At 46.3% G+C, this 12,751-nt stretch overlaps 1 protein-coding gene across 4 annotated transcripts in view; it reads right to left on the bottom strand.

Moving 5' to 3' along the window:
- The window catches only part of LOC123986167 (P2Y purinoceptor 14-like), a 14,900-nt gene extending 3,686 nt beyond the window's left edge, over positions 1–11,214 (bottom strand). The window contains exons 1-4 of one of the 4 annotated variants that reach the window (XM_046074287.1): positions 11,096–11,169; positions 9,109–9,604; positions 6,473–6,607; positions 6,101–6,357 (exon numbers count right to left, since the gene is read on the bottom strand). In XM_046074287.1, the coding sequence (XP_045930243.1) occupies positions 6,101–6,357; positions 6,473–6,589 (374 nt within the window). In that variant the 5' untranslated portion in view covers positions 6,590–6,607; positions 9,109–9,604; positions 11,096–11,169. Of the gene's footprint in view, positions 1–6,100; positions 6,358–6,472; positions 6,608–9,108; positions 10,310–10,340; positions 10,787–11,095 lie in introns of those variants that run through there. The other 3 variants (XM_046074286.1, XM_046074284.1, XM_046074285.1) reach the window with 3 other exon arrangements.
- Positions 11,215–12,751: the final 1,537 nt, after the last annotated feature.

Here is a 12,751-nt window from a genome sequence, read left to right as displayed (position 1 = left end):
GCAGGTCTGCTCCCTGATTCTGGGTCCCCAGGATATACGTCGCTCTGAGAGACAGCAGTCTCTGCTGGGACCACAGGAGGATCTGATGTGCCAGCTTGCATAATGGGCGCGAGCGCAGACCCCCCTGGTGATTCAAATAGGCCACCACTGCCGTGTTCTCGGTCCTGACAAGTACGTGGCGACCGCGGAGAGCGGGCAGATAACTCCTCAGAGCTCTGAAAACCGTCAACATTTCCAGCCAATTTATGTGCGAGACTGTAGAGAAATGATGCTCCTGCCAGGAGCCTCTCGCAAAGCGGCCGTCCATGACCGCGCCCCACCCCGTGAGTGAGGCGTCTGTCGAAATAATTGTCCGGCGACATGACGCTCCCAACACGGGACCCTGGGACAAGAACCAAGGTTTCCTCCATACTGACAGGGAACGAAGGCACCTGCTCGTAACCCGTATCAGACGGAACGGATTTCCCCTCGGGGAGAATCCCTTGGATTTTAACCACCACTGCAGGGCTCTCATGTGCAGCAGGCCAGACGGGATTACGCTGGACGCTGCCGCCATGAGACCCAACCCCCTCTGAAAGTGTTTCACAGTGATGGTGCGGCCTAGCTTCACTCTGGTCACTGAGGACAAAATGGACTCAGGACCTCTTCCCCCGACCCCTGCGAGACTGAAGAACGGTCCTCAGATCCGTTGTCTCGGGGGGATGTGGGCGAGAGCGCCGCCTCGAGTCCCGGGTGTACTGAGGGGGACCACGAGAAGCGACACTCTGCCTCTGGCGGTAGGAGCTGGACGAGGGCTGGGACCGTCTCTCTGCAGCCGTCGCCATCCTGGACCCAGACCGGCGTGGGAGATACTGCTGGAACGCCTCCCCTTGCGTCCTGGCATGCTGAAACCTGCTGACGACGGCGTCCACCGCCTCACCAAAAAGGCCAGAGGTCGCGACCGGTGCGTCGAGCAGGAAGGTCTTCTCCCTTTCCTGGATGCCTGACAGGTTGAGCCACAGGTGCCGCTCCGTTGCCACCAGCGCCGACATGGAGCGGCCAATGGCGCGGGCCGTCTCCTTTGTGACTCGGAGTGACAAATCCGTAGCTCTGCGGAGCTCAGCTCCTCAGAGGGGCCCCATCCCGAGTCCATGTCCCTCAGCAGGTCGGCCTGGTATGCCTGCAAAACCGCCATCGTGTGCAGGCTCGCACCAGCCCGGCCCGCCACCATGTACGCCTTGCCCACCAGAGCAGATGTCACGCCACATGGCTTGGTAGGCAGCTCGTCCCATAGCCGAAGCCCTTAACCCCCGCGACGTCGCTGTAAACCCGGAGCAGGGGAGTAGTCAGACGTGCTGAGAAGGGCTTTCCCCAGGATTTGCACAACTCGTCATGGAAATCCGGGAAAAAAGACAGAGACCAGCGCGGAGGCTTGCCCACTGCCCGTGTCACCACCTCCAAGAGCTCTTCATAGCTGGGCGCTGACTGATGACGTTGATCCAGCTCCCGGAAGTCTTCCTCCTCCATAATGCTGAGCACATCCAGTTCCTCAGAACCGGACAGCCGCAGCCTCTCCGGGCTCACACCTCGAGCGGGAGAAGCCGAAAAACGGGCTCCCGAATGGGGAAGAGTGGAGGCAGAGCCAGCAGACGAGGAACGGGAAAAAGCCTTGGCAGTCCCGATGCCCTCGAAGATGTCGTACTGGGAGCCCCATGACCGAAGCCGCCGCGCCGGCTCAGCGACCGCCAGACTGGAGCCACGGGGAGAGGGCATCCGGCCGTCTTTGGAAAAGAGAGCAACACGGGACCTCAGCACCTTCAGGGGCAGGGCCTCGCGATGGCCGCAAGCAGCCCCCTCGAGAGCTGTCTGGGCGTGCGGCATCCCCAGACAGGAAACACACAGGGCATGAGTGTCCCCAGCCGTGATCTAGCGCGGGCATGGAAAACACACCGCCTGAACTGCTCACCAGCCATCTCCTCTGCTTCTCCTTCCAGGTAAGAAAACTTCCTCTCGTGGTTGCTTTTTTTCTGAGTAGTCTCAAACATGCCCAGAGTGCCTGCTGAATAGAAAAAAGCTAATGTGTCCTGCGTGCCGGCGTGCTTATATACGCCTCCAGTTACGTCGTCACACGCTACCGTTGTAGCAACGGCAATAGGATCGGAGTAGTTTCATTCATGATTTCAGCCCTGCCACGCCCGGAGGCGTTCCCATAGTGTCGTCACCGACGCAGTTCGAGTTCCCTCGAAGGGGAACCAACAGTTACACTGTTACCACGCTGATGTGAAACTGTTCATCACTCAAGCATGTAAGTGATAATATGTCAAAGGTGCGTTTTTTATCAGCTTGTTTCATCTTTTTCATCTTTACAAGAGCATCAATATCATTTCATTTCCCCCACTCCTGTTTTCTTTGTCTTTGTTTTTAGATTTTCAGTGAACACGGTTTACACGGTGAGAAATGAGTAGGTACTTGAGTGAAAAGATAAAGAGTGAGATCGAACAGAGTGAAGGAAGTGCTGCTGCTCTCCAGACAAAGCATGTGTCGGGCCCTCTGGGTCTTTACAGACCTTTATTCCTGCATTATTGAGAATTTTATGCAAGTAGAGTACATAAATAAATGAGCCTTTAAAATACATTTTCAAAACTAGAAACATCCCGTTGACACTCCTAAAGTAAAGTAATCACTTCAGCTGAGCCCTTGAGTAGATAACTAAATAAATCAGATCATCATCAATCTCACCATAAACTGCTGCTTTGACTCTTTTCTGCTACTGACCTCATCTCTGCTGTCTGTCTCATGTTCACCATGTCAGCGCTAGTACTGGTGCCGCTGGCCAGTGGCAAGTAGAGTACTAAAAATCTTTACTCAAGAAAAAGTACAATTACTACCATAATAGTAAAGGAAAAAATTACAAACCTACTCTAGTAAAAGTATAATAATATATTTTATCTGCTGTTTATCAGGTTGGAAACAACTGCAACATGTTTTTTTTCTAGGGAATGCAATTTGATTTGCTGGCTGATTATCTTTAGCTATTTCTGTTTAATAATTATGTTCCTTTTTAAATCTCCACGAATGTGTTAAAATATCAGCTTGCTGCCCAGCCGACTATTGTTGCCTGTATCTTTTATTATGGACATGTAGCCAACCAAAGCACAGGCAGCCAAAACAATCTGATTATTCCTGAAGCAACTAAATAATCTTTACAAGGCAAACAATGATTGTGGCAGTGACACGGAGCAGCTGGTTGTTGAAGCAGGTAAAGCTGCATACAGAGGAAGCTGTGCGTCATGCGTAAAACCAACAGGACTGTTTTATCCACCATATTTTCTCACTCTGTGCATCTCAAAAATGATTGTTTCCTGAATAAATAACAGCTGGTAGCTGCTGAGTGAAATCTATTGAACAGTAACTAAGGAAAAAAAAACCAACAAATATTTTATTAGATTTCCATCAAAAGAAAGCGATGCTCTTTTCAACAACAGGATACTGTTGATATATCAGAATCATTCTAGTGATCATCAGACTGAGATGATACAGTGTGAAGTTTACGTTTGCTCTGCAGAGACTAAAGATGCTTTTAATGCGCGACGCAGGCTGCTTTCCGACAGGCCACCAGCGCCACAGTGAGGTTCACTGGATTTCACTTGTTTCAGTAGAACAATAAAGCCTTAAACTGAAAAGGTATTTGCCTGATTTTATAAATGTTTGCATCTGCCCAGCTCATTCATATCTGTGATACGCGCCCGTCTCTGTACCACAGAGGAGACCTGGGCTCTTCTGCGCACAGCCTGGCTGACGGCTCATTCGGTTACAGACTGCTGAAGTTATGAAGGTATGAATGTAAAATGTAGTGAAATTAAAAGTAGATTACTGGCCCACAGAAAATACTGGAGTAAAGAGTAAAAGTAGGCTACAGTTTTAAAAAAGGAACGTGAAAAGGTGCCACTTACTTTTTTATTTTATTTATTTATTTTGCAAAATTACGTTACTTGTAACACGTTACTTGTCCGCGTTTCAACCGTTAATCATCTCTGATGCAGAGTGTGTGATTGATTGATTAACTAGACAGTCAAACCGCCTGGCTATGAGCCAACTCCAAAATCAATGAAAAAAGTGAGGGGGACTAAACATTGATTTCGAAATGTGGGGGGGGGGGTTGTATAATGGCTCCTATGCGTATGATGTAAAGCACTTTGAATTGCCTTGTTGTTGAAATATGCAATACAAATAAACTTGCCTTTCCGCTCATTTTATCATTAGCGACCCTCGTAAAATACTTGTTAGGAGATCTTTTCTGAACATGCATCTGAAAAATACACAGAATAATAAAACGCAGCTTGAGTTTGGAGTTACGGCCCCCTGAACTCAGACACGACAGCGTTTCACCACCAGAGAAACTGAGAAACTCTGACGGAAGTAAAACTGCATCACTGCTGCAGCCTGTTTGAGTTGGCAGACCACATCCTTGTGCTTTTTAAGCATGCATGACCTGATAATAAAGTCTCAGATCCTGATAATGACATGAAAGGCTGCTCAGCAGCTGAGACCAGATCATTCAAAAGTTCAGTTTTACTTCTCTGTGTCTGTCACCAAACCAAAATCTGAGGTTTTTCACTAAAAAAACTCTGTTGTTGACATCTCACATATTTCTGTCTCAGATTTATTTATTCCTTCAAACTTACTAGTCGCTATTTAAAATTTAAAAAATTAAGAATAATTGCACATTTTGCTTGTATTTATTATTTAGATACTAGTGCTTATTTTTTTGTTACTAGTAACTATTCCAATATTAGTAAGAATGAAAAAATTTCACTAGTAATTAATGTATGAAAAACATTTACTAGTCAGAATGAAAATGTTCTTCCTTCTTTTTCTTTTCGTTTGTGTCTTTTGGAATAGTTAAAAGTGACTAATGAATACATATTTAGATATCTGAAGTGCAGAGCCATGTAGATTTAAATGTGCAATTAATTACTAGTAAATACAAATAGTTACTAGCAACAAAAACTGAAGTACTACTATCTACTCAACTGTAACTAGTAAAACAGGAATAGTTACAAGTGGCTACTGAAAGTTACTAATAGATAATAGATAAATAATAGATTCTTGTAAAAATGGACATTTACTATTCGAATAGTTACAAGTAACTAATGAAAAGTCTGAACTGCACAGATTTCAATGGCAAAAAATGTGCAGTTAGTTTTTAGTAACTAGAAATTAACTATCTACTCAATTGTTACTAGTAAAACTGGAATAGCTACTAGTAACAAATACTAGTAGCTTTTAAATAGCGACTGATAAGTTTTAACAGATAAATGTTCAAACGGCTCGTCTTAGGCTTCTGGGTAGAAAAAGGTCATCAGGGTCGGCCCTTTCCTGCCACCACGTGGAGTTTTGTGAAGCTAAAGCCATAAACTTTTTATGATAACAGGGCTCGGAAACGAAGGTCACTATGAGGTTATAAAAGGATGTGATGCTGTTTAATAAGTGAAAATGCTCCTGACCCGTATTTATCAAGCTTCTATTCTGAGAATAAATTTCATGAATTCTCAGCACAAAATGGCGCTTTGAGAAGCTTGATAAATACCGGGCCTGGTCCGCACATGTGCACAGAGGTGGGGTTCGCGTTCTCTTAAGCTGTTAAGTTTGTGTGGCATTGGAAACAATTCTGTAGTAAGCAGTAGTCAAGCCTGTACGCTGACAACATGTCTTCAGTCCTTCTTGAAATTAACAATTGATGCAGTCAGAAACCGTGCACGCTTGTCGAAAGCTTCTTTCTTTGGACTTCTCTTTAGATAAAGCATTAAATCCCTCTGTGCGCTTGCAACTGCAGGTTTGGAAGTGCTTCCACCGTTTTATTGTCCTCACTAAGTGCTCTCTATCAAAATGACAAAGGCAGAACCTCAGTGAGAAAAGCCCACAGCTTAGAACAATCTCTTCTCGATATGCAAACGCATCATGGAATTACTCCTGACAGGCGAGGTCAGGAAGTGGTCAACCGACCAACCAACTACCTCTGCCACAGTTCAGCAGAATAATCTGTGTGGGACTCTGACCTCAAAAAAACCCTCATTTACAAAGACACATCTAACCACATTAAGTTCTGCCCCCGTCCTACCTGTTAGCGGCGATGTAACCCATGAAGAGGATACTGGCGTACATGTTGAGATAGAAGGCGGACGCGCCAAAGTTGCAGTAGACCAGGCGCACGGGGACGGAGTTGCTGGCGTAGTTGGCGATTCGGATGGGGAGACAGAGGCTGAGCAGGAAGTCGGCGGCGGCCAGGTTCTTCAGGTAGACGGTCACGCTGCTGGACGCCTGCTGAGCTCGGCAGAAGTAAACCCTCAGGGTGAAGCCGTTGAGGAGCAAACCCACCTGCAGAGGAGACAGGCAGAAGAAGGCGACTGGATTTGGGGGCGACAGCTCGGCGGTTAATTCTTCAAGAAATTGTGCCAACAGATCAACAACATCAACGACATTTGAGACTCACCAGAAACACCAGACTGTGGGCCACCATGAAGAAGAGGTGGGCCGAGGTGTCGACCTGACCGCAGTGGTTGGTCTGGTTTAAGAGCGGGGTCACTCCCACTCCTTCAAGGTTACTCATGTTTCTGGTTTTCTGTTTCTGAGAGATTTGAACACAATGACGTTGTAAGTGTTGGAAAATGGTTTAAACGTCTGTTTGCAAAATGGTTACAGCTGAGAGGGAAGTGACAGCAGCAGCAGCAGCAGCAGCAGCAGCAGAGGAAACCTCTGCACGACAGAGGCGACACTAAAATACACGTAGCCGGACGCGCTCGACCTGACAGCTTTCTAAATCTAACAAGCCACAAGAGTTGTGATGAACCACAGCTCAGAATCCAAAGCTGGTCTGAGCTGCTAACAGGAGCTGACCAGCAACCCAAATATGGGATGAAATACATGGGGAAGCTAAAAAGTACACAGTAGTCTTAGTCAAATCAAATCAGAGATGCCTTTCAAAGGGAACCCGCTGGTCAGTTAAGTCCGAGTCAGACTGTGCAGCACACGTTTAGCAGAGACAGGAATTAACCTGCCAGGCTGATGTGGTCTGTTGTAAACTGCATAGAAGGGCTGAGACCTGCTCACTTTGTGCTGTTTTACTCAGCGTGTTATTATTGACGTCTCACATTGTGGATAATTTCACATTTCCATCCTGTCCGCTCCCAGAAACGACACTCTCAGTGCTTTTACTGCGCAGAGCGTGCGTCTTTATCTCTGCAATGCACAAAAGGGGGAAGTGAGTTAATATCTATAAACAGATTTGTCTCTCTGGGCAACAAACAAGATGTTGGCATCAGAAGCGTTGTGGTTTCAGTTTGTCCTCCGAGTAATATTAACATGCATGCAGGTAAACGGTCCGTTAGCTGTTTATCTATCTTGGAACCCCAGAGATGAGCTTTTGATTAGCTTTTGATTAGCTTTTTTAAAAACGTATTTGCATTCAAATCATTGTCAGATCACAGCTGATGGGTTCCTAGAAGGTCTATCTGTAGGTGCACGGTACTCCAGGACACGCCAGCTGCATGACGCACCCTCTCTGCGGTCGCAGCTTGGTTGGGTTTAGGCCCAATGATTTCAACTTTCTGCACACGGCTGCATGAAAGGCGCCTGAGCTTCTCCCTATTCTCTTCTTTAGCTGGCAAGTGAGAAAGGGAACAGGTGAGCGACACATGGTGCCCAGAGAAAAGAGAAGAGCAAGTCCCGGTGTTCTTTCACAATATGTGCTACCCGTGGAGAAGTACATAGCCGCTCTGTGCGGGCACATGTTAGATGCACCATGGGAGCATTTTTCAGGAGACAGAAATCATCAGAACACCGGCCCACTTCTGGTGCTCAGTTTGGGTTTCAGTAAATAAATTGTCTGGATACATTAATCCAGGAAGTTACGAGAGAAAGAAATGAAAGAGCACACACGTAAATGGTTATTGTGGTTGTTCTTTTCTGCCACATTGCATTAGCTAAGACCACATTTGTCCTCACGATCTTCTATTTTCATTTTCAATCTTCGTGCACCTTCTACTGCTGACTGAAAATGTTTTCTTTGGACGGAGCCGCTCTTGACGTTTCCAGCCTGTACAGACTTGAGAGTGGTATCAGTCTGAACATCTAACTCACAGCGAGAAACAGAATATGTCCCCATGCCCCAAAATATCAAACTACTGTTTTAATTTATCATTTTAACTCTTAAAAATATCTCTCTCTGAAAGTTACGTTGCCTCCTTTACATCAACAGCAAGCCTAAAAATGAAACCCCTAAGTCAGCTTGTGGTCAGGACCAGTTCACATCTCTGTGACCCAGTTAGGAATCTCTCACAGAGAGGAGCTTTGTCTCTAATCTAATGTTAGCGACTGAAAACAAAACACTGCATGCTGTCATTTCTGCTTTTCTCCAGAATCCGTCAGCATAATTTTGTTGTAAAAACTTTAAATGTTGGGCCCAAGTGTGTCTTTCCTCACAGAATCTGCAGCAGCAGTCACCTGATCAGTACATAAAATCACATTTATATTCAGGTTCAGCTCGATAAATATCAGAATCAGGAATTCTATAAATCTACAGAAGAGTCAGTAAGCGGTAAATTCATCCAGGGCTGTCACACAGCCAGTTTCTTTCACCAGGACATGTCGAGTCAACGAAGTTATTATTCATGCATGAGTAATTTGTCCTCAAGGCAGCGGCCACAAAAAGTTGTTTATCCGGATTGAAAATGACATGTCGAAGCCTCGCAGAAGAAATAAATAAAAGTGTTTCTGAATAAAGAAATGTTCAATTCAAATAATAATATAAAAAAATAGAAATCTAAAGAACAAAAATTACATCTCATACGCAACCAAACATTTCATGTAGCTTTATCTAGTGTTATGTACTTTTACTACTGATACTTTAACTGCATTTTGCTGATAATACTTCTGTACTTTTAGTTTAGTAGGATTTTGAATGCAAGATTTGTACTAGAACATTTTTAAGTTGTGGTACTTAAATGATCTATTAAATACTTCTTCCGCTGCAGCTTCCCTGAATATAACTACATGTACAGCTCATAGATGTAACATATCTGCTATTACTGCAGTAGAAGTACACAGAGCAGAGTTACCTGCAGCACTCACCTGTCCGTCTGTCTGTGTGAATCTGCTGATCTGACTTCCTTCTTCTCAGCTTTCACATATCGGACTGAAGCGACTCAGAGAGGGAGGGAGAGGAAGAGCAGCTGCTGTGGTTATGACTGCGCTGTAGATACTGTGTGTGATTAACAAGTCAGCTCAGGTCCTTCAGCGGAGACGCTTTTAAAGCTGATGTTTCCTCTTTAAAGGTCCGATGTGTAAGAGCTGAGACTCTCCACCTCTAATTCATTCTCCACAACATAGGGGGCAGCATATCGCATGTCAGGTCGGAACTGCTGCCGACTGCCGTGAGCTAAACAGCTCAGTTAGCCGTCTGACAGAGGACTCTGTCTCCGGGGACGACGAAGGCGAAGGAGTAGAGGTGTTGAGCGGGAGCTCGGCCATCAGATAAGCAGCGACAGCGTGTAGAGACAGAATATTGGCGAGGCGAGTCAAGGCGAGGCCGGGCGAGTGTGTTTCACAACAAGGCAACACAAAGTGCCTTTCATAAAAACATAAAGCAACAAAAAAGGAATTTAAATCAATTTAAAAAGAGAAAACAGGAGAGTAACATTTACAGGAGTGTAAGATGTCAATCAAAAGATTAGATTTAAAAGAACTGACAGTTTCAGGAGACCTGCAGTTTTCTGGGAGTTTGTTTCAGATATGTGGAGCATAATAACTGAACGCTGCTTCTCCAGGTTTAGTTTTGACTCTGGGGACAGAAACAGACCTGATCCCAGACCAGCTGAGAGGTCTGGATGGTTCAGATCGTAGCAGAAGGCCCTAAATCTTTCAAAACCAGCGGCAGTATTTTAAAATCAGCTCTCTGACAGACAGGAATCCAGCGGAAAGAGCTCAGAACCGGAGTGATGAGATCCACTTTGTTGGTCTGAGTGAGGATCGAGCAGCAGCGTTTGGAATCAGCTGCAGCTGCAGATGGATTTTTTAGGGAGACCTGTAAAGACGCCCTCACAGTAGTCGAGTCAGCTAAATGCATGGACCAGTTTTCCCAGATCCTGACCTTTAATCCTTCATTTACATGTACTCATTTGACTCGTTGCTGTACACGCCAGCGGTCGCACACCTCTAGAGCAACCAGGGGTGATTGTGACAGGACACCAACTCTCCTGCAGGAAAGTAATTTTCGCAGCAGCCACCTGGTTAAAAATGTTTTAAGCAGACATTATTCATTTTTGTATTTGCAGACAATCAAACATTCCAATTATTATTCTTACTGCAGCTTCTGAAAGCAACTGTGCATGAAAAACATGCACACGAGTAGGTCCCCAAACGCCACATCAGTTCAAATTTTCATATTTATGAGTCATCCTATTGAGGGGGGGGGTCCATGGACGTCATTCAGGTGACTGGCCCTTTATCAGCCAGCTCTGCTGCGGCAGGACGACGTCTCTGTGCCGAAGAGAAACTGCGTTTCAGGAACAACATTGCTGTTTGCATCTGATAAGGAAGTTCAGCTCGAGGGATTCTCCCCAGCCGAGCTGTGAGGGGGAAGAGAGCTGCAGCAGCAGTACAGAGCAGATACGGTGCTATCGGTCGTAGTTATCGCAGCAGCTCCGGCGATGTCAGGTTTTTAAATCATCCTTCATCAGACAAAACAACACTCCTGTCTGAGTTTGATACGACCTGAAGGCACAAACACATCAGAGCGTTTATAGCGGAGTGTTCACAGCCCTGTCACAGTTTTTCAAACCTTTTTAACGCCCTTTGTAACCTTTAGCATCATTTTTGGATGCTTAGGGCTCAATTTAGCAACAATAAATAATCAGCGTCCGCGGCGTAGACTTTCAAAATAAAAGTACTTGAATGTCGCCATTTTGAAATGGCACGTAAAGTTGGAAAACTTCGCAGTTTGGTTGAGTTTAGGAAAAGATCAGGGTTTGGGTCAAAGTAATGGGTGCGTTTGACATAATAGAAATTTTAGAAAATAGTCAAATTTTGTCTGACTTTAACCGGCGCTGCAAAACCTCACCGTGTCACATGACCTCACGTGAGCAAAGCGGCTGCAGTTTCCTGAGTGCAGAGTAAGCCAGAGATCAATGAAGCCGACCAAAGCCTGCATGGAGGGTTCCGTGTAGGCCCAAAAACGAAATCCAGTCGCATTTGGTTAGATGATAAAAGGCGAATCTAAAAAAACTATTCGGCCGTGAGTGACGCTGCGTTGGTGTTTGGGAGGTGATCCTCGTAGGCGGATTAAACAGTGACGATCCGAGTCAGACAAACCCACTGAGTTTGTGCAACCATGCAGCTGCCAGAACTATGGTTCTTTTAGACCAAACCAACTTACCAACAAGCAAAAAGAAAAATATATTGAATACTGGAAAGAAACGACCGAAACACAAAGTAAATCACAATGTTATCTGACCCTAAAGAGAGAATTCACACTGGCAAATTACCTGAGGACAATAAAATGTCCTAAACTAAGAAAAATGTTGACAACATACAGACTGAGTGAACACAGCCTGGCCATAGAAAAGAGTCGACACAGACAGAGCTGGAGGAGGAGAGACTCTGCTGCCAGTGTGACAGGAGACAGGTAGAGACTCAGAGGACAGGTAGAGACAGAGGACAGGGAGAGACTCAGAGGACAGGGAGAGACAGAGGACAGGGAGAGACAGAGGACAGGTAGAGACTCAGAGGACAGGGAGAGACAGAGGACAGGGAGAGACTCAGAGGACAGGGAGAGACAGAGGACAGGGAGAGACAGAGGACAGGTAGAGACTCAGAGGACAGGTAGAGACAGAGGACAGGGAGAGACTCAGAGGACAGGTAGAGACTCAGAGGACAGGGAGAGACTCAGAGGACAGGGAGAGACAGAGGACAGGTAGAGACTCAGAGGACAGGGAGAGACTCAGAGGACAGGGAGAGACAGAGGACAGGTAGGGACGCAGAGGACAGGGAGAGACAGAGGACAGGTAGGGACTCAGGGGACAGGTAGAGACTCAGAGGACAGGGAGAGACAGAGGGCAGGTAGAGACAGAGGACAGGTAGGGACTCAGGGGACAGGTAGAGACTCAGAGGACAGGTAGAGACTCAGAGGAGAGGTGGAGAGACAGAGGACAGGTAGAGACAGAGGACAGGTAGGGACGCAGAGGACAGGGAGAGACTCAGAGGACAGGGAGAGACTCAGAGGAGAGGTGGAGAGACAGAGGACAGGGAGAGACAGAGGACAGGTAGAGACAGAGGACAGGTAGAGACTCAGAGGACAGGGAGAGACAGAGGACAGGTAGAGACTCGGAGGACAGGTAGAGACTCAGAGGACAGGGAGAGACAGAGGACAGGTAGGGACTCAGGGGACAGGTAGAGACTCAGAGGACAGGTAGAGACTCAGAGGACAGGGAGAGACTCAGAGGACAGGTAGAGACTCAGAGGAGAGGTGGAGAGACAGAGGACAGGGAGAGACAGAGGACAGGTAGAGACTCAGAGGACAGGGAGAGACAGAGGACAGGTAGAGACTCAGAGGAGAGGTGGAGAGACAGAGGACAGGGAGAGACAGAGGACAGGTAGAGACAGAGGACAGGTAGAGACAGAGCTGCACTTTCTAACCTCATGCCCCAAATATAAAACACTAAGACAAAAACACTTTGCAAACATTTCCCAAATATACCCCGAATTCAAATTCATATCA

Source organism: Micropterus dolomieu, linkage group LG17 (genome assembly GCF_021292245.1).
Source record: "Micropterus dolomieu isolate WLL.071019.BEF.003 ecotype Adirondacks linkage group LG17, ASM2129224v1, whole genome shotgun sequence".
NCBI lineage: Eukaryota > Metazoa > Chordata > Actinopteri > Centrarchiformes > Centrarchidae > Micropterus > Micropterus dolomieu.
The sequence above is the reverse complement of the archived record's forward strand: the minus strand, read 5'-3'. Positions and strand labels throughout refer to the sequence as shown.